General features: G+C 24.2%; 13 protein-coding genes across 13 annotated transcripts; 7 read left to right on the top strand and 6 right to left on the bottom strand.

Annotated features, from left to right (window-relative positions):
* Positions 1–183: 183 nt before the first annotated feature.
* On the top strand, positions 184–5154 carry EHI_179920 (uncharacterized protein; the record flags this gene model as incomplete). Its single annotated transcript, XM_650483.1, has 1 exon — positions 184–5154. One exon carries the CDS (start codon positions 184–186, stop codon positions 5152–5154), a length of 4971 nt encoding a protein of 1656 aa, XP_655575.1.
* Positions 5155–5253: 99 nt separating this feature from the next.
* Positions 5254–5892, top strand: EHI_179910 (uncharacterized protein; the record flags this gene model as incomplete). Its single annotated transcript, XM_650484.1, has 1 exon — positions 5254–5892. The coding sequence occupies one exon, from the start codon at positions 5254–5256 to the stop codon at positions 5890–5892; it is 639 nt and encodes a 212-aa protein (XP_655576.1).
* Positions 5893–5983: 91 nt separating this feature from the next.
* On the top strand, positions 5984–7651 carry EHI_179900 (uncharacterized protein; the record flags this gene model as incomplete). The annotated part of the gene is made up of 1 exon (XM_650485.1): positions 5984–7651. One exon carries the CDS (start codon positions 5984–5986, stop codon positions 7649–7651), a length of 1668 nt encoding a protein of 555 aa, XP_655577.1.
* Positions 7652–7687: 36 nt separating this feature from the next.
* EHI_179890 (protein kinase domain containing protein) lies at positions 7688–9431 on the bottom strand (the record flags this gene model as incomplete). Its single annotated transcript, XM_650486.1, has 2 exons — positions 7688–9175; positions 9231–9431. 2 exons carry the CDS (start codon positions 9429–9431, stop codon positions 7688–7690), a joined length of 1689 nt encoding a protein of 562 aa, XP_655578.1.
* Positions 9432–9647: 216 nt separating this feature from the next.
* Positions 9648–11546, top strand: EHI_179880 (uncharacterized protein; the record flags this gene model as incomplete). Its single annotated transcript, XM_650487.1, has 1 exon — positions 9648–11546. One exon carries the CDS (start codon positions 9648–9650, stop codon positions 11544–11546), a length of 1899 nt encoding a protein of 632 aa, XP_655579.1.
* A 495-nt stretch (positions 11547–12041) lies between these two features.
* Positions 12042–12608, bottom strand: EHI_179870 (uncharacterized protein; the record flags this gene model as incomplete). Its single annotated transcript, XM_650488.2, has 2 exons — positions 12042–12103; positions 12176–12608. The coding sequence occupies 2 exons, from the start codon at positions 12606–12608 to the stop codon at positions 12042–12044; spliced, it is 495 nt and encodes a 164-aa protein (XP_655580.2).
* An 851-nt stretch (positions 12609–13459) lies between these two features.
* EHI_179860 (uncharacterized protein) lies at positions 13460–14015 on the bottom strand (the record flags this gene model as incomplete). Its single annotated transcript, XM_650489.1, has 2 exons — positions 13460–13887; positions 13946–14015. 2 exons carry the CDS (start codon positions 14013–14015, stop codon positions 13460–13462), a joined length of 498 nt encoding a protein of 165 aa, XP_655581.1.
* A 178-nt stretch (positions 14016–14193) lies between these two features.
* On the top strand, positions 14194–14627 carry EHI_179850 (uncharacterized protein; the record flags this gene model as incomplete). Its single annotated transcript, XM_650490.1, has 2 exons — positions 14194–14403; positions 14463–14627. 2 exons carry the CDS (start codon positions 14194–14196, stop codon positions 14625–14627), a joined length of 375 nt encoding a protein of 124 aa, XP_655582.1.
* Positions 14628–14729: 102 nt separating this feature from the next.
* On the top strand, positions 14730–16801 carry EHI_179840 (serine/threonine-protein kinase, putative; the record flags this gene model as incomplete). Its single annotated transcript, XM_650491.1, has 2 exons — positions 14730–14819; positions 14879–16801. The coding sequence occupies 2 exons, from the start codon at positions 14730–14732 to the stop codon at positions 16799–16801; spliced, it is 2013 nt and encodes a 670-aa protein (XP_655583.1).
* A 72-nt stretch (positions 16802–16873) lies between these two features.
* Positions 16874–18766, bottom strand: EHI_179830 (uncharacterized protein; the record flags this gene model as incomplete). The annotated part of the gene is made up of 1 exon (XM_650492.1): positions 16874–18766. One exon carries the CDS (start codon positions 18764–18766, stop codon positions 16874–16876), a length of 1893 nt encoding a protein of 630 aa, XP_655584.1.
* Positions 18767–20507: 1741 nt separating this feature from the next.
* EHI_179820 (3'(2'),5'-bisphosphate nucleotidase, putative) lies at positions 20508–21365 on the bottom strand (the record flags this gene model as incomplete). The annotated part of the gene is made up of 1 exon (XM_650493.1): positions 20508–21365. The coding sequence occupies one exon, from the start codon at positions 21363–21365 to the stop codon at positions 20508–20510; it is 858 nt and encodes a 285-aa protein (XP_655585.1).
* An 89-nt stretch (positions 21366–21454) lies between these two features.
* Positions 21455–22186, top strand: EHI_179810 (phosphomannomutase, putative; the record flags this gene model as incomplete). The annotated part of the gene is made up of 1 exon (XM_650494.1): positions 21455–22186. One exon carries the CDS (start codon positions 21455–21457, stop codon positions 22184–22186), a length of 732 nt encoding a protein of 243 aa, XP_655586.1.
* A 72-nt stretch (positions 22187–22258) lies between these two features.
* Positions 22259–24718, bottom strand: EHI_179800 (uncharacterized protein; the record flags this gene model as incomplete). The annotated part of the gene is made up of 1 exon (XM_650495.2): positions 22259–24718. One exon carries the CDS (start codon positions 24716–24718, stop codon positions 22259–22261), a length of 2460 nt encoding a protein of 819 aa, XP_655587.2.
* Between the last annotated feature and the right edge of the window lie 70 nt (positions 24719–24788).

Genomic DNA, 24788 nt, shown 5'->3' with positions numbered 1-24788 from the left:
CTAACGTGGCAACTTTGTAGGGATAAAGAAGTTATTAACTGGCTAACTTTTTCCTCACAAAAAGGGAATTAAATGAAGGAAAAGCCGTTTTTGAGGAAGAAATGAAGAGAAAAAGTTCAGATGAAGAAAATGAGGATTAATGAAAAATCTTAGTCATCTCATAAATAGTAACAAGACCAACAAATGAGAAGGAACATTAACGAAGATATTGATCTTTCTTTTTTGACGACTCAAAAAGAAAAGAATAAGTTTCAAAAATTCAATGATGAAGCAGAGAAGTTATTAAATCAAATGGAAAGATGTAAGGTTTGGACTGATATTCTTCAAATGGTTCAAACCTTTACTAAATTTATTAAAAATAACAAAGAGTTTCCGGTTGTTCCGGCTAAACAAACATTTATGAGAAGAATGGCACAAGCACTAGATCCACAAATACCAGCTGGAGTGCATAACCAAGTATTAGAATTATTTTCATTATTGTTTGAAAGAATAGGACAAAACAGAATCATGGCTGATATCTGGTGTTTTACACCAGGAATTTTTCCATTAATACGAAGTGGAGCAACAGATATTAGAACAAAGATATTAGATATAATTATTAAATACATACTTCCTTTAATTTCAAATATTCCAGATATTCAAAAAGCATTTATTATTTCTGTTATAGTTGGTATGGAAGAAAACACTGGAGGAATTAAAGATAAAACAATTGAAATTATTGATGAAGTTAAAAAGAATAATGAGAAATATTTCTGGGAATTATGTTGGGATATATTACGTTCAAATAGCATTAGTAGAAAACCATTATTAACGTATATGTTACTTAAACTTGATTGTCCAATAAAAGAAGAACAATTAGCAAATAGAGAATTAATGTTATATGGTATTTTAAATACATTTACTGATGAAAAATCATTAGTATTAAGAGACATGTTAGATATTTTATGTACAAGAATAAAATTAAATAGTGGAATATTTAATGAAGAACAATTTAAATATATTGTTGAACGAATATTAATATTATTAAATAAAAAGGATAGTGCATTAACCAGAAGGGTAAATTTTTATCTTTTAGGATTAAATGCTAAAGACCAAGACATAGAAAAAGAAAAGATGGTAATATTTTATAAAGAATATTCACAAAATATATTTGAAGAAGCACTAACAGATTTGTTTGAATATTCAAAGAAAAATGGAATATTAAACATAATATCTGTTTATGAAGAATTACTTGGTAAACAAATACTTGGAGAACAAATTATTCATAAAGTTACTGAAGACATACTTTGTTTACTTCAATTAAAAGAAGAAACAGGACAAAGAAAAGATGTAGACTTATTAGCAGAATTTCTCAAAAACATGAATTGTAAAATATTATTTGAAAATATTATTAATCTTATTTCAAACGATAAAGAATATGCTATTAAAAGAACATTGTCTTTTATCAATACATATCATGGAGATGAAAAACAAATGGAAGAAATGAAAGAATTTAAAATAAAAGTTGTTTGTTCAGTATTAAATAAATTGTCTGAAATTGTAGAAAAGAATGGGTTAATTGAAAGAGTAAAAGAATGTTATGATTTAATAGAACTTTGTCTTAAAGATAAATTAGAAGAAACTGAAGAAAAAGATATTGAATTATTGAAAATTACTATTCAATCAAATAAAGTATTTGAAATGTTTATGAAAAATTATATTGCAAAAGATGATAGAATAACTGAGACTAAATTAAAATTATTTACAGAATTTTGTAATATAATGAAATTACTTCATGCAGAAATTACTCCATTTAAAAGATATCAAATACAAAATAATAATGAAGAATCTAATGAAGAAAATGAAAAAGAAGAAGAAATAGGAATTGAAGGAATTCAAATATTATTAAAAAAAGAATTAAATAATAATGGATGGATAGATGAATTAAAAAGACTTATCTCACAACATCCTAATGCAGTATTACGTGCTAGAGCAGCAAAATGTTATTATGATATTTGGAAAAAAGAAGAAAAAGATGTACTTCAACTTGATGATGAAACATTTATTTATGAATTATATCAAGTATTATGGAAAATATTAGATGAAGATAATTACTCAATATTAACTGATGTTGTATTATTTTTCCATACTATAGGGATTGCTCATCCACAACTAACATATGACTTTATTACAGAAAAATTAAAAGATGGAAATGAAGATGACTTATTAAAATATATGTTATTTTGGAAAAATTCAACAGTATTAGTTTACGATATTGAAAATTCAGTTTTTAATAGAGCATTATTATTATTTTTAAGATTCTATAATCATCAGTCATGTGATCCTTATTTCCTTGATTTTATTCAATGTTCATTTAATGTTGAAACAATTGGTCGTGTTGTTTTACCAATTCTTATTCCTTTATATATTCCTCTTGAAAAAAGAACAAAATATTGTAATTTTGAAGTAAATGATGACCTTCTGTTAACACATCTTAACATGATTGAAACTTTATTTAGTTGTATTGATAATAAAATGATTGAAGCTTTAGAAGGAGCAATAGTTCCAAAATATTTATTAAATAAATATAAAGAAATTAATCCTCAAATTGAACAATTACCAGAACCAAATAATCTTCTTTTGTTTATTATTACTACATTAATGATTTATTTAAAAGCAAATAAAAAAATTGTTAATAACTCAAATAAGAATGTAATTTTTAAATATCAATCATTAATAACTGATATTTTAATTAATATTTTTACTAATTATCAAGAAAATCAAACAATAAAAAAAATTGGTATTTCTATTCAATATACTGTATTATCTTCATTTGCTGAATCTATTACATCTTCTCCTAAACTACAACTTCATTTATTATCTTTAGTTAAATTGTTAATGAAAGTTAGTGATATTACTCATCCAGATGAATGTATTACTAGATATCCTTTATTTATTCAAACATTAATTAGTGGAATTTCTCAAGAAAAGAATATTTATCGTCAACATTTTCTTAGAATGATTGATGATTGTGTTTCTTATATTCCATCAACAGAATATAAAACTTCTGTAGTTTTATTGATTCAAGCATTATCAACTATTCTCAATCAAATGTGTAGTATTATTTCTCCTCAAATTTTATTATTGTGTGATGAAGTTAGTCCAATAATCGATATTCAAAGAAAGCTTTTTGAATATTCACTAAATTTATTCCCCTATAAATCATTATATGAAGAAAATTCAAATCCTCAGTCTCAACAAGTTAGTGCAGGTCAACAAATAGGAAATGCTGTTCTCTTTGTACCTATGTTAGTTGTTTCAGTATTTTTTGATGTTAAAGGTACAAAAGAAAAACAACCAATTCAAAAATATTTCCTTACTTCAACAATAAAACAAATCATATTAACATATTTCGACTTATATGAATTTTGTATGAAAGCGACAAACTTATTCTTAATTCAAACAAATTGTGTTGCTTTTATTGAAAAAGTCTTTAACACTTTTCCTTTAGAATTTGTTTCAAATTATCTTATTATTACAAATGAATTCTCTGATGAACACATTTCTTTATTTAAGTCATTTGATAAAGAGTCAATTGTAAAAATGTTATGGTCTTTATTAGTTATTAGTGAAACAAATATGTTCTTAGAAATTCCAAGAAAACAAATATTAAATTTCCTTCAAATTTTAATTTCAAAAATTATTTCTCCAATAGAAATTTATCGAACTCAAATGTATATTCAATCAATCATTAATTGTTATATTAATAATGATGAATTAATATTTTCTAATATTCATACAATTAAAGTTTTTTTGGATTCTATGAATCAAAATGATGTTAAACTTCAAACAAAACTTGAAACTGGTTGGCAAGAATTAATCACTAATGTTCTTAATAAGTTTATGCTTTTTATTCATCAATGGAAAGAAAATAATCAAACAATTAAAATTAATCAAAAAAGAAAAAGTATTTCATCTGTTTTATCAACACCGGAACATCTTAGTGAGTCAAGTGAAGGTAAAACACCAAGAACAAGTGAAGTTAATGAGAGTAAAACACCATCAAAAAATAGTGAAGAGAGTGAACCAAATATTGTTAATAATGAATTACTGATTAATTCTGATGTTATAAACATAGTCACAAATGATATTATTCCAATTATTTCTTTTGTATTTGATGATTCTTCTATTTCAACAATGATTGATTTAGGAAAACAATTTGAAAATAATTTACTTCATCCTTGTAATGATATGGGAATAAATATTGCTTCTCTTAATGTTCTCATTGAATTAGCAAAAAGAAACCAATTAACAAATAAATGGAGTAAACTTGTAATAAATGTTTTTACAAATGAAGATTTCTTTACTAAATCTCCAACATTATTAAATTTATGGAAAATACCAATATATTCAGTTTATACAACTAATGGAGCACGTCTATTATTTGATATGATTAATAGTATTGGTAAATCGGGACAATTATTTACTACAAAAGAAAATGAAATTCCAACACGAGCCAAAATATTTAAAAGAGTTGCATTTTTATTACTTTCTGGAGAAAATGAAGTGTTTGATACTTTTATGGATCAAAACCAATTATTAGTTGAAATTTTATTAGACAAATTAATTGATACTATAAAACAATATCCATGTACACAAATTTATATTAATGGTTTATTATTATTGAAAGTAATGTTATTAAAATGTTCATTCACAAGACTAAAAAAGAGAATGCCTACAATATTAAATGAATTAATAACAATATTCAATTTACCATTTGACAAAGATCCAATGATTATTCTGAGTGGATTACAATTATTTGATATGTTACAAATTATTCCAGAATGTTCAGTTGATATTTATTCTTGGATTTTCTTTTTACCTTATTCACCTGATGACCTTATTAAGTCAAAGTTTAAACCACTAATACCAGTATTAACATTGAAAAGTGAAGTTGATTGTTCTGTTGATAAACCAGATATTACATACAATGGATTGACTCAACTCAGAGAGCTGATTGTCAAAGATAAGTTTATTAATGATATGCAAGAATATCAAATTTTACGAATGAAATTAAGTTATTATACTAAAGATCTTTATCGAATGACTTCTCGTTCAGATAATACTAATTTTGATTCAGTAGCTAGAGATATTATGGAAACTTTTTTGAAATAAAATGATGTTTATCGTTTTTTATTTCATTTAAATTGTTTTATTTTTCAAGTAAAAGTATTTTTACTAACAAAAAGGTATAAAAAATCTTAATAATAATTGATGAGTTTATCACCACCAGAAATACCAGAAAGTTATTCTGTTCCTGAATATTTTGACGATAATATTTTATTTATTGTTAGTAATCCTAATAATTCAAGTATTCAAGTTCAATATGATGTTGGAGATAAATATAATAGATATTCATGGATAGGATTATTTGACATTAATGAATGTGATAACAGAAAATATTTAAAATATAAATATATCAATAGTTCAAAAGGAACAATTGAATTTAATTCACTTTGTGAAGGTCAATATGATATTCGTTATTTTCCAACAAATGAACGAAACATAGCAGCATCTTCTATTGTGCTTGGTACTCCAATTCAAATTAAAGAAGTTATTCAAGAAGGTACAGTACTAAAAATTGAAATAGAAAATCCACGTAAAAGAGATATTTATTTACAATTATATAAGAAAGGAACAAAAGACCGTGTAAATGTTTTGTATGAAATAAATAAATGTAGTGAATGGTCTAATTCTACTTCATTTACAATTAATGTTAAAGGATTAGATGGTGATTATACATTAATTCCAAAATACAAAACATGCTATTTTACTGTTTGGAGATATTATGGTATATTTCTTATTCCAATGTGCTGTTATATATCACAAGGAGCTAAAGACATACGGCTTTGAATCATTGAAATTTTCTTTTAATTATCTTTTATAATTCTTTTATCATAAAATTATTAATACTAATTAACAAGAACTTAAAAAATGTATTTCAATGAAAAATTTGTTTCGGACAACATCATTTACTCCAATGATTAAAGTTTCTACTAATGGATTAGTAGCTGTTGGAGGAAATAATATTTGTTATGTAACAAATCCAACAAATGGTTTTATCACTAATTTTGATATGCCATCAGACCAAGACAATGTTGATGTAGGTAATTTTGAGCCTTCAAATTTAATTTTTCTTGTTCCGTCGAATGAAGCAAAGAATAGTATTCATACTGTTACTTCAATGTGTTGGAATAAAACTAAAAGTGATGAACAAGAACGATTATTAGTATCTTGGAATTGTCATTCATTAGTTGTTTATACAGAAAAAACAGAACAAACTACACCATCTTCATTATGGTGTATATCAAATGATATTTCACATATAATTAATTTGTATTTTAAGGAGTTATGGGGGAAAAGCGTAGAACATAAAATAAATAATGAAGAATATATTAACAGAAAATATTCATTATTTATTGTAGATGCACAATTTACTGATAAAAATGATATTGCAGTACTAACAGGAAATACATTCATGATATTATCAGAACCTTATGACTCTATAATTTCTATTAACTTAAAAATGTATTCAAAACATTTTGTATCATTTCAAAAAAATGAAACTACATACTTTATATTTGGAAGAATTGATGGATGTTTAGATTTGTTAGAATTTAAAAATAAGTCATTCACATTTGTTAAAACAGAAATTATGGAAAAAGATTATTGTGTTCCTCTTTCAATTATTATTTATCAAGATAAAATATTTGTATTAAAATCAACTCAAATAAAGGTTGTAGATCTTAAAACATTTCAATGCATTTCATCATTAGAAATAGGACTTTGTACTACATGTTGTTTTAATACAGAATCATCAGTATTGTTTCAAGACTATCAGTTTAATATTAAGAAATTAAATCTTAATAATAATGAAATTAGTACTATTGCAAATAATATTGTTTCATTTGATTTGTCTTCTGAAGGAAATATTTATTCATTAATTCCATTACAAAATTCATTAAGTAGATCAGTATTTCCCAATCATTTATTAGTAATTTATAAAAGAGAGAAAGGAATGGAAGAAATAAAAGAAAATGAAATACCTAAAATTGATGAAGAACTTAGTTCATTATGGAAAGAATATGATTTAAATTTAACAAATTTAATAACAGAAGATAGTGTTATTAGAAATGAATCAATAAAAGAAATTAATCAATTACAAATAGATATTACTGCAAATATTTTATTAAAATGGATTACTTATTTAAAATCTGAAGGAATTATATTATCAAAGTTACCAACATTTATTCATGATTTACTTCAAAGATATTTTTGTTTTATTGGTAATTATGAACTACCAAATTGGACTAAGGAATATAAAGATATATTTGAATATAGATGTCCATTATGTAAACAGTCTTGTATTATTAAAAAGAATCAAATTGTATGTCCATTGAGTCATTGCTTTAAACTTTGTGTAATAACTAAACAACCAGTAGTTAAAGTTTATAAGTCTTGGAAGTGTATGAGATGTAATAATTGTTCAATATTTCCATTACTTTCATCACATGAACAAGAATTATTAAAACCATTATTAAATACAATTCAATGTACATCAACAACATGTTTTTATTGTGGCTCAGGATTAAAGAACTTGCTTTATATTTGAAAGATAAAACGAACAAAATAGAAAATTATAATTGATTTATAACTTTGAATAATCTCTAACAACATTGTCTTCTTCAAGAATTTGTTTCACATATGGGTCATTATGAATAGCTTGCCAACTATACCTTTTTTTTTGATTGTAGACAATAAGATTCTCTACAATTCGTTTAATACCTGGAATTGTTTTCCATATCTTATATTCATATATTGGTAAAACATTGAGTCGCATATTTTCCATAAATCTTTGATTATTAGCACTAAGTGGATAAGTGTGAGTACGTAAGAAATAAAGTAATCCTCCCAATGACCATAAGTCACATTTATAATTATATTGAATTCTATTAAATACTTCAGGTGCCATAAAAACAGGAGTTCCAACATAGCTTTGCATCATTTGATGATTTTCAACAATTTTAGATAATCCAAAATCAGCAATTTTAATGAAAGGTACATGAGGATTATTTGGATTAACTTTTAATAAAATATTTTCTGGTTTTAAGTCACGATGAACAATATGATGTTCACTATGAAGATACCATAATCCCTTTAATATTTCTGATAATGTATGTGTCATTAAATAATCTGGAAATGGTTCAATTGGATAATTTTTCTCAAAAAAACTTTGTAATGTTCCTCCATCACAAAATTCAATAATAATTTCTGCATAACTTCCTTGTTGATACCCTCTAAAACTTTTCGAATGAATAAATGAGTCATACATTTGAATGACATTAGGATGTTGACATAATGCCATAATATCAACTTCATTTTGAATATACTCCTTGTCATCATCATTTATTGTTATTTCTTTAATTGCAACAACACGTTCTCCTCTTCTTGTTTTTTGAATTGCTTGATAAACAATAGCAGATGCTCCTTGACCAATATCTTCAATAATTTCAAAGTCTTCAGGTTTACTTCTAAATTCTAAAAAAGTTGCTTTACGAGCAAGTTTTAAATATTTATCTTCATAAGTATAATCCCAATTTACATTTTTTAATAAAATCGTTTCAACTAATGTTTTAACTAATGGATTTTTAAATAATGAAGTATCAATATACTGTTCAACACAATTTTCTATTAATGCTTTTAATGTAACATTTGGTGAATATGGTAATTTACCCGTCCATATTTTTGTTACAAGTAACGCAAATGTAAAAAGATCAGCTTTACAATCAATACCTCTTTTATCTTTAGCCAAAAGTTTTAATTGACTTGGTGAAATAAACATCTTTTGTTCTGTAGAAAATGTTTGAAGAAAAATTAATGGAATATAATTCATTAATTGAATTTGATATGTGGGTGGATTAGTTCCAGGTATAACTGACATAGCAATATTAGACGGATGTAATGAATAGACTTTAATATAATCAGAAAAATTTCTTATTGAATTTAACGCCATCCATACTTGTGAAATTACAGATATAGCTTTATCTCCATTTAAAGTATGATTTGGTTCATTTTGAAGAAATTGCTCCAAGGTAAATGGAATTAAATCTGATTCAAAAGTTAAAACACCTTTTGGCTTCTTCAATGAATATTTATATATATAGTAACCAATAATCATAAAAGTTACAAACTTGTTTTCTTGAAAAGAATTTTCTATCACTATCTTCTGGTTGTTGGTATATCCAATTTCTATATTGAAGGAGATATGGAGAATTAATTCTTTCCAATATACTTATAATTTTTGCTATTTCAACTGGTTCCCAATATCCGTAAACTGTATATAACAATTTGTCACGTTCATATTTAACATCCAATGAAGCACCTACCTCCATAAACTTAGAATTAATAATTAAAGTATCATTATAAAAATAAGTTATTTATAATTTATTTTACTATTTAAAAACTATATTAAAAAGATGTATAAAAAAAAATAGTTTAAAAAGTTGTTTAATGAAAAATAAAATGATGTTTTAGTTTTTGTTGAAAAAAAAAAAAGAAAGTGAAAAGAAAAACTTTGAAAAAATAAACAAAATCTCTATTATTTGTAGATGATTTTTTCTTTTCTTATTCTCTGTCTCACAATAATTTTAGGATTAATATGTTTTATTACGATTACATTCTTTTTACTCTTTAAATACTCTCCAAAAGTTCCACCTCCTATACCAATAACTACTCCTTTAAAGTGCCCAAAAACAAATCAAATACCTACTTTTGTTTCTGATTGGTTTAATAATGCACCGTTAAATGAAGTGTCTTCGTTATGTATTATTCAAATAGAAAGTGAAGAAACAAGTGCAATATTATCTACTGATAGTGAATGTATTAATTTAATAATATCAACTCAATTAGTACGTATTCCTCTTAAAACAGTACAAATTAAAAATGTTAGTTTTAGTGGAAGAAAGATGTCAAAGAAAAATTTTATGAGAGTTATTGGGGAATATGGACCAATTTATAAAAACTCTGACATTGTTCAAATTCGATTTAGATACGCTTATGAATTAGAATATTGGGATAAATTATTGGATGAATTATGTGAACTTGCACATAACCAAAGAAGTAGTCAAATGACTAAAAATGGTAGTGGAAGAAAACAATACCAATTATTAGGAGAACAAATGATTAAAAATGAACAAGGACTAAGTGATTCTGATAAACATTGGTCTAGTACCGTCAATATGTTACTTCAATTACTTTCATATCCCTTCATTTCTAATACTGATTTACATAATTTAGTAAGACATAAAATTAATGAATTATTTGCATTAGAATTAACACCAAATCTTTCAATGAATCTTATTCAAATTGGAAATAATGTTCCATATATTAAATCACCTAAAGTACAATGTGGTAATGAGCCAGGTGCTATTACCATTGATGGAACACTTGATTATACAGGTCCTATTGGAGCATCTTTTGTATATGATTTTAAATTGTTAAATATTAAAATTCAATTATCATTTTCTATAACATCATTATTAGGGGATGTTAGAGTAAGAATATTAAAAATCCCATCAAGTACTCTTTGGTTTTCATTTCATGAATTACCTAAAATTGGTATTTCATATTATTTAAGAATAGGTAATTATGAATGTAAACAATTACCAACGATAGAACAATATATTATTGAAATGATTAATTCTGCTATCTTAGAAATTTGTTATTCTCCTCAAATGTTTCCAATTCCTATTCCAAATTTCTCTATGGTTGACTATCTTAAAGATAAAGGAATGAAAAATGATGAAAAAAAAGAAATTATTGTAGAAGAACAACAAGAACAAATAAAAGAAGTTCATGTAGTAGAACAATCTGAAAAAAAGAGAAGTTTTGAACTTAAACCAAAAGAAATAAATAAAAAAGAAGTTCAACAACCTATAGAATCAATTCAACTTCAAAAAGAATGTACAAATCCACTTCCTAAAATTTCTCAGCCTTCAATAAAAGAAGAAAATCAAATTGAAAATACTCCTATTCCTAATAAATTAATTGATGAAGGAAAAATTAGAATACCACAAAGTGGTACTATTGATAAAACACTTCAACCATATTCATTAAAAGAATTAGATATCTTTTTTGATAAAGAAGACATTAACAGAATTTATAATCATTTTATAAATAAATTAGACACCATTAAACCTTTAAATAAAAAACAACCACCAGCACTACCAAAGAAAGACTCATTAATAAAACCTTCTACTTTAATACAACAAACTCAACTTACTACTAATCTTCATGATAAACAACCACCATCTCTTCCACCAAAACAACTCATAGAACAACCAAAGAAACAACTCCCATCTCTTCCACAAAAACAAATCTTAAAAAATTCAACTGAAACAATCTCTCAACAAACAAAAGAATGTCCTCCATTACCAAAAAGAGATCATCCTACACAATTATTAACTAAACCAACTTTACCACCAAAACATGATACATTTATTAAATAATAATTTTTTAATAATTTCTAAATTTTAAGATGAAAATTTTATTTTTTAGTTTCAAATTAATTTTGTTCATTTAATTTCTTTAACAAAGAAAAAAAATATCAATTCTTTATAAAAAAGTATTATTCTTATTATTTTATTAAAGTTTATGTTATTTTTTCTAAGATAATATATTTAATAATTCATTGTATTTATCTCTTTTAGTAATAATTAAAAAATAAAGACTCTTCTTTCAAAAACAACACAGACCTAATTATAAACTAATAAACCTCATTTTTTACAATATCAATTCCTTCAAATAAAAAAAATTTTTTACTTTCATAAAAGAATATTCAATTCTTCAAAACTAACAATTATTTTTTTTTTATTTCTATTGAAATTAAATGATTTATTTCAATAGATAATTAAAAATTAAATTTAAATAATATTTAATAGCTATCAATAACTACATTAGTTTAAAAAAAAGAGAAGAAGAAGAGATGATTTGAACAAATTAAATTAGAAAGAATTAATGAAAAGCTCTTCTACATGAGTTCTTATTAAAGCATGAAGAGAGCAAACTAAAAAAATAAGTTTTGAAAAAACAAACACAAAAGTTGAATGAATAAGAAACACAAAAAAAAATAACAAACGAGAAATGGCTATCAAATAAAGTAACCAAATAATAAGTCTATTAACACACAAGCAAAGAGTAAATAATGTTAATAAATAGATTAAAATAAAAACCATTGGAGTTTGAGATAATTTTTTTGATAATTCATTTCCAAAGAAATATAAGATAATGTTAATTACTGATTCAATAAAAAAGAATTTAAATGATAAAAACTCTGATGGAAGTAATAATATAAATATAATCACAATATAATATTTAAGATATGTAATTATATTATTCTCAAATCGTAGTTTAGCATTTGTAGGAATTGAGTATGAAGACAGACTACCTATAAATGTCTTAATATCAATTCGTTCATTAAACATATCATTAGTGAAAACCCCTTGAACATCATCTAATCTTTCTTGGTTAACTCGATTATATGTAGTTTGAATAGTTTCTTCTTGGTTCATTTTTAATTAATAAAATAATATATTCAGTTCTTTTATTTTTTAAGTTATTCGAAAAAAAATTAATTAAATTTATTTAAAATGAAATTAATGTCGTTGGTTTTTTGTTTTTTTTTTTGGAACAATCAAATGTAACTCATAGTTTTAAATACTTTTATTATCTTTTATTCACTTCGAATGTTTATTATATAAATTAATGGTGTATTTCATTTTGAGATTACAACATATGTTTATTATTAATTATATAATATTATTTCAATTTTTATATTTGTTTAATACTTTCATAGTTAAAATATATTGTTTGTAATTAACAATTTTAATGACTCATTATTTTTAGAAGCTTTTCTGGATAAAACCAAGACAAGAGAATTACATCATAGTATTTAATAAATTAAATTATTAAATAAACTACATAATATAACACTATATTATAAAATAAGACATATAATATAAATAAAATAAAGTACTGTAAATTCACTTATTTAAATTATTCTTTATAAGTAATTAACAATAAACTCTATCCATTACTTCTTTCTATGGTTTTTTTTTTATTTTTTATAATAAGATATTAAACTCTATTATATTTTTATAGTAGTGAAAATTGTTCATCGCTATGTACATATTTTAATTGAATTTTTAAAGAATCATTACTTATTTAGTCATGTTTTAATTCATTATTTAAACAAGAATAATAAAAAGAAATACTTTTTATATAAAATAATAAGTAAAGAAAATGTCTTTATAAAAAATAATAAAAACACAAATATTCAATTCGTACTTATTAAATAAAAAATAGAATTTAAAATCCAAAAAAGTATTATAAATTACAATTTTGTTAAGTTGATAAAAAGTATTTAGTTTTTTTTTTCTGTTAAAGAATTTGCAGGTTGCTGAATTTGTGAATGATACTCAGGTTGTACTTCTGTGTCATCTATTCGTTGCATTGTTGAATTGTTAGGGAATTTTAAAATGATAATTGCTATCAATAAACAAACGGCTGTTATAAAACAAAGAGTTCCAACAACTAAACCAAGTACTCCAGTAATAAAAAAAGTTAGACAAGATAAGATAAAATACCATAATGTAAAGAACCAATTTGAATTAACAAATGATTCTCTTTTAAAAAAAATGAAATAAATTGGATATAAAATTGTCATTAACCCCATTACTAATAATGCAACAGCAACTAGAATTACTGCGAGAGTTGGGTTTGTTTTTAACCCTTCTACTAAAAATGATCCTGCTGAATTATATACAAAATGTAAAGCTCCTGTTAATATAACTACTTGATAGTTTAATACATTTTGTTAGAAATTAAAAATAAAAAAAAATTTACAAACAAATCCCCATAACTAATGACCATCCAATAAATACATATTTAAAAATCTTCTTCAATGAAACGAAGGACATAAATATTGAGTTTTTTCTATTTTTTAGTAATATCAAAAAAAAAAAAACATTTCAAAAATTTATTTAGAAATTTTTGTTATTTATAGTGTCATCTCTAATAATTCCTGTATTTAGTTCTTTACTTTTTTTTATTTTTTTTTTTATAACAAATAAAAATGAAAAGATTGGATTGTAATTGATGCAAAACGATAAGTCAACACCTACTGTTAATCATCTTTCTAATGAAGACAAACAAAAAAGAGAAAGTGCTCCAAAAAAACGTTTAACAGCAAAAGAGAAAAGAGCAAATAAGATATTAAAAATGATGGAAGGAGCAAAAGAGATTAATGCTCTTGATTTAGTTAAAAAGTCTGAAGAGGAGTTGTTGAAACAAAAACCAGAGTTTATAGTTTGTATATAGTAAAATTATAATAAAAAATAAAACAGAAAAAAAGTAACATAAGATAGAGTAATTTACAAACAAAATTCTATGAACCAAATGGAATATCTAAATCAAAGAATCAATTAAGTGCATTAGCATTTAATCTTCAAGAAAATGAAAAACGAATTGAAGAGCAAAAAATAACATATTCATTAAAAAAGAAAAGTGGAAGAGAAAAGTATGGATGGTAAATAAATAGAAAAGAGAAGTTTTATATTGAAATTTATTTTTAAAAAGTTAAGAAAAAAGTCGATAAAAAAGTAAACTTAAAAACAAAAAGAGAGGGTATTAACATGTTACTATCATTTGTAATAGTATTCATCATTAAATATTCTAATGGAAGTTATCAATTTAATTCAGAACTTGAATTTATATTTGAATCTGTTTGTAGTTTTAATCTTTTTTTTTTACTAATTCAATAAGAAGAAATAATTATTATTAGAATCAAACTATTCCTTATGACACTCAATGTCCTGAAAATTTAAAATACATATCTACAACTGATTGTTCAAGAAGTAACTCATTTCTTTTTAATCCATTTTATAAAACAATTGAAATACTAAATGATACTATCTGTGAATATGTAAATATAACACTTCAATATGGTTCTAATCTTGACTTATATTCACCTCCTTCATTTCTTCAAATTAAAATCAATAACAACCAAAAACAATCAACTCTAAATACCCAGCCTTGGGGAACATTAGGAAATTGTGTTAAAACTCTTATCTTTACAATGAAAGGAAATAGTGTTATTAATGGATTAAACTCAATTCAATTGATTGAATTAAATAATATATTATGTATCCATCTCTTTAAAGTTACATTTCATTTTAAAACAACACTCCCAGAAATTATTTCTTTATTTCCGTCTTCTGCACCAATTACTGGTGGTAGTTTAATTAAAATAACAACACAATCAAATGTTGAGTCTTCAAGAAAATTCTCATGTTATTTTGATATTATTGAAGTACCATTCCAACATATTGATGACACTCATGGGTGTTGTATTCTTCCTAATATTACAACATTAAATAATTGGATTAATATTAATGTTATTTTGGAAAGACCAGGATTAAATCTCAGTGTTACTAATTCTTTTGTAAAATTCAGTTTTTATAATATCACACTGACTTCAGCTGAATTAATAACATTTACTCAGTCCCAAGTTATTTTAGTTAAAGGAAATGGATTTTTATCAACAAATAATGCTAAGTGTAAAATTAAAAAAAACCAAGAGGAGTTTATTGTAAATGCTCTCTATGAAGAAGAAACTAAACTTTTCTGTGATGTTGATAACATTGTATCTAAACTTTTTAATTCAACAATAAATTTGGGTATTATTCTTAATGGTCAAGATGAATCTCCACAACATCTTTCATTTTTTATTCCAATAGAATATCCTTCTAATACTTCATTAACACACCGATTGATTATTGTTGTAACTTCTACACTAATTATTGGAATATTTGTCTTGGTACTGATATTTGTTATTCTTTGTATTATTAAAACTAAGAAAAAAAATATATCCCTAACTGAAGATTTTATTAATCCAAATGAAGTTGTTTGTGATATCATTCTTGGAAAAGGAACTTTTGGAAATGTATGGAGAGCAACATGGAGAGGTCAAAGTGTTGCTGTTAAATTGATTCCAACAAGAATGGTTATAGATAATACTATTCTTCAATTTACAAAAGAAGTTCAATTAATGAAACACCTAAGACATCCTTGTGTTCTTCAACTCTTTGGAAGTGGAACAGATATGAATTATATTTTAATTGTTATGGAATTAATGGAAAGAGGATCGGTAAGAAGTATTTTAGCTGATAAAAGTATTTATCTTACATGGAAAAGAAGATTAAAAATGCTCCATGACGCAGCAAGTGGAATGTATTATCTTCATAGTAAAATACCACCAATTATTCATAGAGACCTTAAGTCAAGTAATTTATTAGTAGATTCTTTATGGAGAGTTAAGGTAAGTGACTTTGGATTGTCAATATCACTTAATAATAATGAAACAATTAAAACAACAGTTTGTGGTACTCTTTCTTGGATTGCTCCAGAGATTTTAGCAAGAAAACCTTATTGTCAAAAAGTAGATGTTTATTCTTTTGGAATTATAATGTGGGAATTTCTTACTCGAGACATTCCTTATAAAAATATACCTTTAAAAAGTATCTCTGATTATGTTGTTAATGCTCATCTACGTCCAAAAATTCCAGAAAACGTTGATTTAATGTATTCAAGTTTGATGGCAAGATGTTGGAATGAACAACCATCAAATAGACCTGATTTTAAAGAAGTGGTTAATGTTTTAGCTTCATTTATTACATCAAACCAAGAAATTGCTCTAATAAATTAAAAGAGAATAAATTAAACGTTACAAAAGATTTTTTAATTAAATTTGTAAGACTTATCTTTGTATATTTAAATTTCAGTTAGGCCCATTAGTTAATTCAATTCCATTACTATCTTGGTCATCATAGTATTTTGTTGATTCATCAACAGGACTATAATTCTTCTTATTAAATCTTTTAATTGCTAATAACGAGAATCCAAAGATAATACATAAAGATACAGCATATCCTAATAATCCAGTAACCAATAATGTTTCATGATCAATAAATCTATAACAAGTAGCTTCTTTTACATTTGTTACTTTTGTATTTATTGAATCACAACTAATTAATGGAATAACTTCCTTTGTAATAATATCAATAACTGATGTTAATGAATTAGCAACTGAAAGTAATGAATTTACAGTATCGGCATATTGTTTGTAATCATCTGGACATGCTGTAGCACATTGATCAATACCTATCTTATTTGGTTCAGAACATGCAACATCTGTCATGACCCAATTTCCTGAATTACCACTAGTTTGATAACTTACTGACTCACATTTAACTGGTGCAGTACTGATTTGAGCCAAAATTTCAGCTTGTGCTTGTCCATTTACATTTGAATAATCAACGTAATAGAATTTATAATCTGAAAATGATATATTTTCAACAGTTTGTACAATATCAGAAATTGATGCAGTGCTACTATCAGGAGCATCTGCACAATTCATAGGAGAAACAGTAACAGTAGTACTTGTTGTATTAATTTTTAAAACACAAAGACCATTATTGTTAGGAGAATTAATACAATCCGCATAATGATCAGGGTTCCAACGAATTAAACTAGAAGATTTAATATTATCAGAACTACAAACTGTATTATAGAAATCAACACCAACACCTACAACCTGTTTTTCAATATCATAAAATTGATTAACCATTGTATTTAATTCAGAACTACTACAATTTTTGAAAGTAGAAAGAATTAATTCAACATTACTACCTGTATCGTTACTAACAGTATTTGGATCCATTGTTTCAATGAGATATACACAGCCATCTGAAATAACAGTGACAATAGGGAATTCTACTGCAACCACAATAACTGCAATACTTGCAAAAATAATAGAACATGGGAAAATTGAAATAGATAAACAACAACATTTACAAACAGCCCCAATAAAGAATAAAAGAACTCCAACTAATGGAACAATGAAAATTAAGTCTATAAAAACTTCTCTTGCAATTTCAATCCAATTAACTCCTTTCTTTGCAGTAGAAACAGTATTATCAACTTTATTAATCTTACCATTTAAATCAGAAATAGTTTGTACTATACTATTAAAACTACTGTTATCAAAACCAGTTAAATTCTGTAATCCTGTTAAATCAATAGAATCTATAGTAGTATATGTTTTTCTATAAATGTCAATCATAGAATCGTATGTATCAAAGAAACTTTCTTTTACATCTTTTAATGCAACTGTCATATTAGAATTTCCAACAAAACCAATTGCTAAGAATGGAATTAAAAAGATTGCAAATACAGCAATAGAAACAATTAACCAGCATAACCATCCCATTGTAGAATATGCCTTTTCATCTTTTGGGAAGCAAATTCCATGTCTTGCGGCACAACAAGGTCCACAACAACATCTAGTACAAGAAAAAATAATAACAATGATAACAATAATAACAAAGATAATAATAAGTAATGCAGATGGAATTACCAAAGACTCTGCATAAGGACCAATAAAACATGACTTAGTAATGTCTTCTGTAATATTAAATCCTTCAGGGTTATTACAATAATTTAATGTTCCATATTGACTTTTTCCAGTAAACCAATTGGGATGGTATGCTCTATTTTTAGGAATTGAGTCTTTAGAGTTTGGTGTAAAAGGTGGATCAACAGTGGTATTAGTATTATCACCAAGAACAATGACAAGTAAAAAACAAAGCAATAAAATAGTAGAGTGCTTCATTACGGTAATGAAATTATAAGATCAAAATATGGTTTTAAACCCCTTTTGTCGTTTCATTTTTTTGGAAAAGAAAAGAAATTTTCATTGCATAACCTAAATTTTCGGGTTTTTTTCCTATCATTAGATTAACATCATTTTGATTTTAAAAGATAAAGTATTTTGATAAAAGAAGAAAGTGTTGTTTTATTTTAATCATTATTTTTTGTAGAATGTTATTTTAAGTTTTTATGTAAAAGTTATGAGGGATACATTTCATTTTTACCAATCATATTTAAAGAAACACACAATTTTTCATTGTATTAAATAAGTGTTTTTCCTATAAAAAAAGAATAAAAATGAGTTTATCTTTGATACATAAATAAAACATTATTTATAAAAATAGAATCCTTTGAGAATAATTTCTTGAAAATAACAAGTGGGTAATACATCAATTAACAAATGAATGAAAGACTTAAATATAAAACTGTTCTCTTTATTTAGAACAACCTATTTTGAGGAATTTGATATTGTTTATTAACCCAAAAATGTTATGATTTAGTTTGATTATACAATAAATAAAAATTTCTAAGACAATAAAACATGACTTAATCATACTTGTTTACTAATTTTAAACATATTTTATTATTCACATCATTATTATTTCTTGTTTCAAATTTTATTATTAAAAGGGATAATTTAAGTTATTTAATATAACCTTTTCAAGAAAGTTGATACAAGTTGAATTAATAAAAATATAATCAATTTATGTAGTTTTGTTAAAAACATTCTTTATTATTCCTTCAACAATACCATTAATTTCACTTTATTTTAATAATAAGAAAAGAAGATGAAAACTACAAATAACGATAAAAAATAATAAGTTTTATTTTTCTTTATAAGTATTAAAAAGCTGTTTATAAAGTATTATTACATGTATTTTTTATTGTTCTTTACTCAGCAGGGATTAGATACATCTTTATGCTTTAAGATTGGTTACTCAGCAACTATTTTCTTATTTTTTATTTTTCATTGTTAAGAAATTTGATGTTTTATTCTTCATTTCTTTCTTTAGATTAGATTAATATTTTTTTTTTCAAACATCATCACTTTTTTATTCATTTTTTAAGTAATTATCACTTCTTTATTTGAATTGTATTGTATACTTAAATATCCTCATTCTTTATTTTCTTATTTTATAATGAATGATATATCATTACCCCCATTATATTATTAAAAATAATATCATTTATCAACAAATACCTGAATATTCTTTTTCTTTGATAATACCTATAGTAGCATGTAAACCTTCATATTAACAACTAAAAAAACCTCTTCTTCTTCTCTAATAATAAATGATATTTCATCATCATAATAATTAATCATTGTCATTCATGTAATATTAAATAAGATATTTCCTATATAAATGCAACACCATAACTAGAAGATAACAGGTGATTCAATATTTTGATATATTTTAATGTTTGTGTGTTATTTTTGACTTTCTATCTTCACTTTAATTGTTATAATTCATAGAAATAACAATAATAATTGTTGATATTTCAAAAACCATTTTTTTCTCTTTTTATTTATTTTTAATCTTTTTGAATCTTTTCAGAATATTTTTATTATAATAATTTATTTTAAATACTAAATATTATTAAAACTTAATTTAATTAAATTTTCTTTGTCAATTTGAATTGTTTAATAAAAAATAATAAAAGATATTATTATAAATAATTTATTCATAAAAAATTCAATTGTTTTAAAGTAAAATTGTTTTTGAAATAGATAACATATAAGGTAAATATTTTTTTGCTCTAGGACTTAAGCATAATACCCCTTTTTTATGTCTCATAGATTCTTTTTTTGAAGATGGATAACAAAGTGGATTTCCATAAATGTCACAAACTATTCCTCCTTGTGCTTCAAGAATTACTTGTGCAGCAAGTGTATCCCAAGTACATGATTGAATTAATGGATGATAATAAATGTCTGCTTCTTGATGAATAATAGCCATCATTTTAGCACCAGATCCACCTTTATATTTAACTTCATAAGGATCAGGAAATGATTTAATTAAATGTTGAATATCATTTTTTTTACTACATACAAAAATAATTTTGTCATTTAATGGTTGAAGTGAAATAGATGAAATATAATTCTCAATTGCAAATGTTATTTCATTATTATAAAATGGTTTAGAAACTATTCCTATCATTGGTTTTCCTTTATAAGTTACTCCAACTAAAACACAAACACTATCATATTGTTTATGTGTATAACAGTCAGTTCCATCAAGTGGATCAACATAAATAATAATATCATTAATATTAATTATTTTATTTTCTAATGAACCAAATGATAATTGTGTAATTGTTGGCAATTGATTATCAGGAATTCCATTTTCAACATCTTCTTCTCCAATAATATTAATTGTGGGATATTTATTTTTAATTATAGAAAATATGATTTGTTGTGATTGTGTATCAACTTGTGTTACTTCTGACCCATCAGACTTATATTTTATTTCAACTTCTTCTTTAAATTTACTAATACTATAACTTGCTTCTTTTACTGCTGTAATAAGAACATTAGCAAATTCAAATAACGAAGTTTGCATTATTATTTATAACCCTTTGTAGTTCTTTTTATTAAAAAAAAAAACAATAAAAAATAAAAAAGAACTTAAAAATTTTATTTAAATTAGTAATGAATAACACAATTTTATTATTTGATATGGATGGAACGTTAACTAAACCAAGAAACAAAATTACTCAAGAAATGAAAACATTTCTTAAAGAAGCTGGAAAAAAAATTGATTTAGGAGTTGTTAGTGGTTCAGATTTACCTAAATTAAAAGAGCAATTAGGAGATGATGTTACAGAATACTTTAAATTTGTTTTTTGTGAGAATGGATTAGTTACATATCAAGATGGTGTTTGTATTGGTAAATTAAGTTTTAAAGAACATGTAGGACAAGAGAAATACAATAAACTAATAAATTATATTTTGGTAGAGATATCTAAAATTGATATTCCAATAAAAACAGGAACTTTTATAGAATTACGTAGTGGTAATTTAAATGTTTCACCAATAGGAAGAAATTGTTCTCAAGAAGAACGAGAAGAATTCTTTAAATATGATAAAGAGCATCATATTAGAGAACAACTTATTGAAAAAATAAAAAAAGAATTTAGTGAATTAAATCTTGTATTTGCAATTGGAGGACAAATTAGTTTTGATTGTTATCCAGTTGGATGGGATAAAACATATTCATTAAATTATATTAAAAACAAATATTCTCATTTTGAATTTTTTGGAGATAGAACTATGAAAGGAGGAAATGACTATGAAATGGCACAATCTTCAATTATTAATAAAGTTCATCAAGTTAATGGACCAGAAGATGTAATGAAAATAATGAAAGAAATGGGACTTTAAAAAGAAAAAAAAAAAACAAAATTTAATTTAAAGAAATTATTATTTTTTATTAATCAAATTTTATTTATTCAATTATTCTAAATGAATAATTGCATTATTTGATTGTAAAGCAAATGTTTCTTCTTTTGTCAAGAATAATTCTTGGGATAATATAAATGCAAAACTAGGAGATAATAATATAGTTTCATTTTCTATTTGTTCAGTATAAACAACTTTATAACGAGCTAAAGCAACTAACCTTCTTGTTTTTTCTTCACAATTAAATAATTTATATTTATTTTTTAATTTTTCAATTGCACGTTCTTGAGAACCTTTTCTTAATGAAGAACCAATTAGAAATTCTATTAACCAATTTGGATTATTTTTTAAAATTTTATTTAATTTTGTTGAATAATAAAACCATTGTTTTCTTGCTTGTTGAATTAAATCTTCATTACATTCATTTGCATCATTTAATAATTGTTTATTTGCATATTCTTTTCTTGAAGAAGATTTATATAATGTTTCTATTTTTTTTGCTTCTTGTTCAATGAATGTATTTAATAAATCATTAAATCTTTGATGAGAAGTAATAGCATCTAATGGTACTCCAAAAAAATTAATTGAATAAGGTATTTTTCTAATTCTAAATAAACATTCTCTTACTTCCATAATTTTATCTGTATGTTTTAACTTAATAAATGTATCTGCAAATGACTGAAATGATTCTAAATCATTATTAATTAATGAATTTAGTAAATGAGAATGAATAAACTTTTCTTGTTGAAAACTTGTTTGATTAATAATTCTTCCAATAAGATTAAAAAATGGTTGTTTTACTTCCATCATATCAATAACATTTTCAATATCAAGTTTCATTAATTCATCTTGTCTATCTTCTTTTCTTTCTTTTTCTTGAAATACAATAAAGTCACTTCTTCTATATGTAAAGTTAATAGAGTCAAATTCTGTATTAACATAATAATATGGATCTTTTGAACTAAAAATAATGCATCCAGTAAAATCATTTATTGGATATTTTGAGTTATTTATTATAAACCTTTTTAATGAAAGTGGATGTATATCATTATTATTTGCAACAAGTGCTGTTTTACCAAATGATATTAATATATTTTTGACTAACCCTATTGCAATTTCTCCTGGTTCTAATATTCCATAAGGGTCTAATACTCCTACAAGTCTATATGATGGATATAATGGAATATGTCTTTGTAACAATAATTGAGAAATATTAATATGTTCTTTTAATGCTTTAGAAAAAGGTTCTTGTTGATCAATAATACTATAAAGATATTGTGAATTGTCTCTTGTCATAATGCTAGTGATTTTCTTTTCTGAAACGTGTTTTTCTACTTTAGAAAATAATAAATCAGGTTTAACTCCATAATGTAATAACATTGCAACAACATTATGTGATATCATACCATATGGAACAGCATTTGATCTATCAAACAATAAAATTTGACCAACATCACCAATAAGACTTAACATTTGACGATGAACATAAACTTTATTTTCAATTGTTTGTGAGACAATAAAATCACCAAGATATCCTTTATATAATAGTCTTAATAATGTTGGAACACTATAAACTGATTTCTTATCTCTTGATATTTTAGACCAATAAAGAGTTACTAAGTCATAAGAAATAATACCTGTGTATGTTAATTGATCTGGAATTATTTCCATTATTGTAACGTCTGGATAATATGTTCCATCTGTAATCTCTATTGGTGTTGCTTTTTGAAAAATACTAAAATAATGAATACAATTAATTGGTGATACCTTATCTTCTACTCCTGGAAAATGACTTAAAAATTCAAGAGAATTACGACTATGAGTAAAATCAATAAATACTCCAAATGGTTCATTTCTTCCAATAGTTCCAATATAATTAAATTTATATTGTCCAAAAACAATACAACCATTATTCATTTGGTCTTCTGTTGGTCTACAAACAATAATAACATTTCCTAATTTAACATCATCTTTAAAAAAGAATTTAAATATAATTGGTTGATGATCTTTTTCAATTCTAAATTCTTGTGTTGGAGTTAATTTTTTAGGAACATTTATAAACATTGGAATATATAAATTCTCATTTATATCATTTCTTTGTTTAAATTCACATTTCTCCATAACAAATTCTTTTTCAAATACATTTATTTCATTAATTTCTTCAACTTCATCAAAAATTTTTTTTGGTAATTCTTGAATAGTTTTCATAAAATGTTGTGCTCTAATTGAGTCAAGAATCCAATATCTAGCAAATGAATATTTTGGTTCACTCTTTTGTAATTTAGTTACAGGGACAATGTTATTTCGTTTTGGTATATTTTCATTGCTATTGCCAAGATCAACTTCACTCACTTCCGTTCTTGTTGATGGATCTGTAATATCTGTACATGTCTTTTGTAATTCTTCTTCAAATTCTATTGAAATGTCATTAACATTTACCCTATTTAATATTGTTTTTAAACAAATTTGATTTGGTATTGTTAATAACGTATAATATTTTTTTAAATATTTCATTTCTTTTTGTGTAAATGGTTGTTTACGAAATGAAATGGAATTGAAAACTTGATTAATACAATCATTAGCT

This window comes from Entamoeba histolytica, genomic scaffold (genome assembly GCF_000208925.1).
Source record: "Entamoeba histolytica HM-1:IMSS scf_1104750519027 genomic scaffold, whole genome shotgun sequence".
Lineage (NCBI taxonomy): Eukaryota > Evosea > Mastigamoebida > Endamoebidae > Entamoeba > Entamoeba histolytica.
This window is presented reverse-complemented; position numbering and strand designations above follow the sequence as displayed.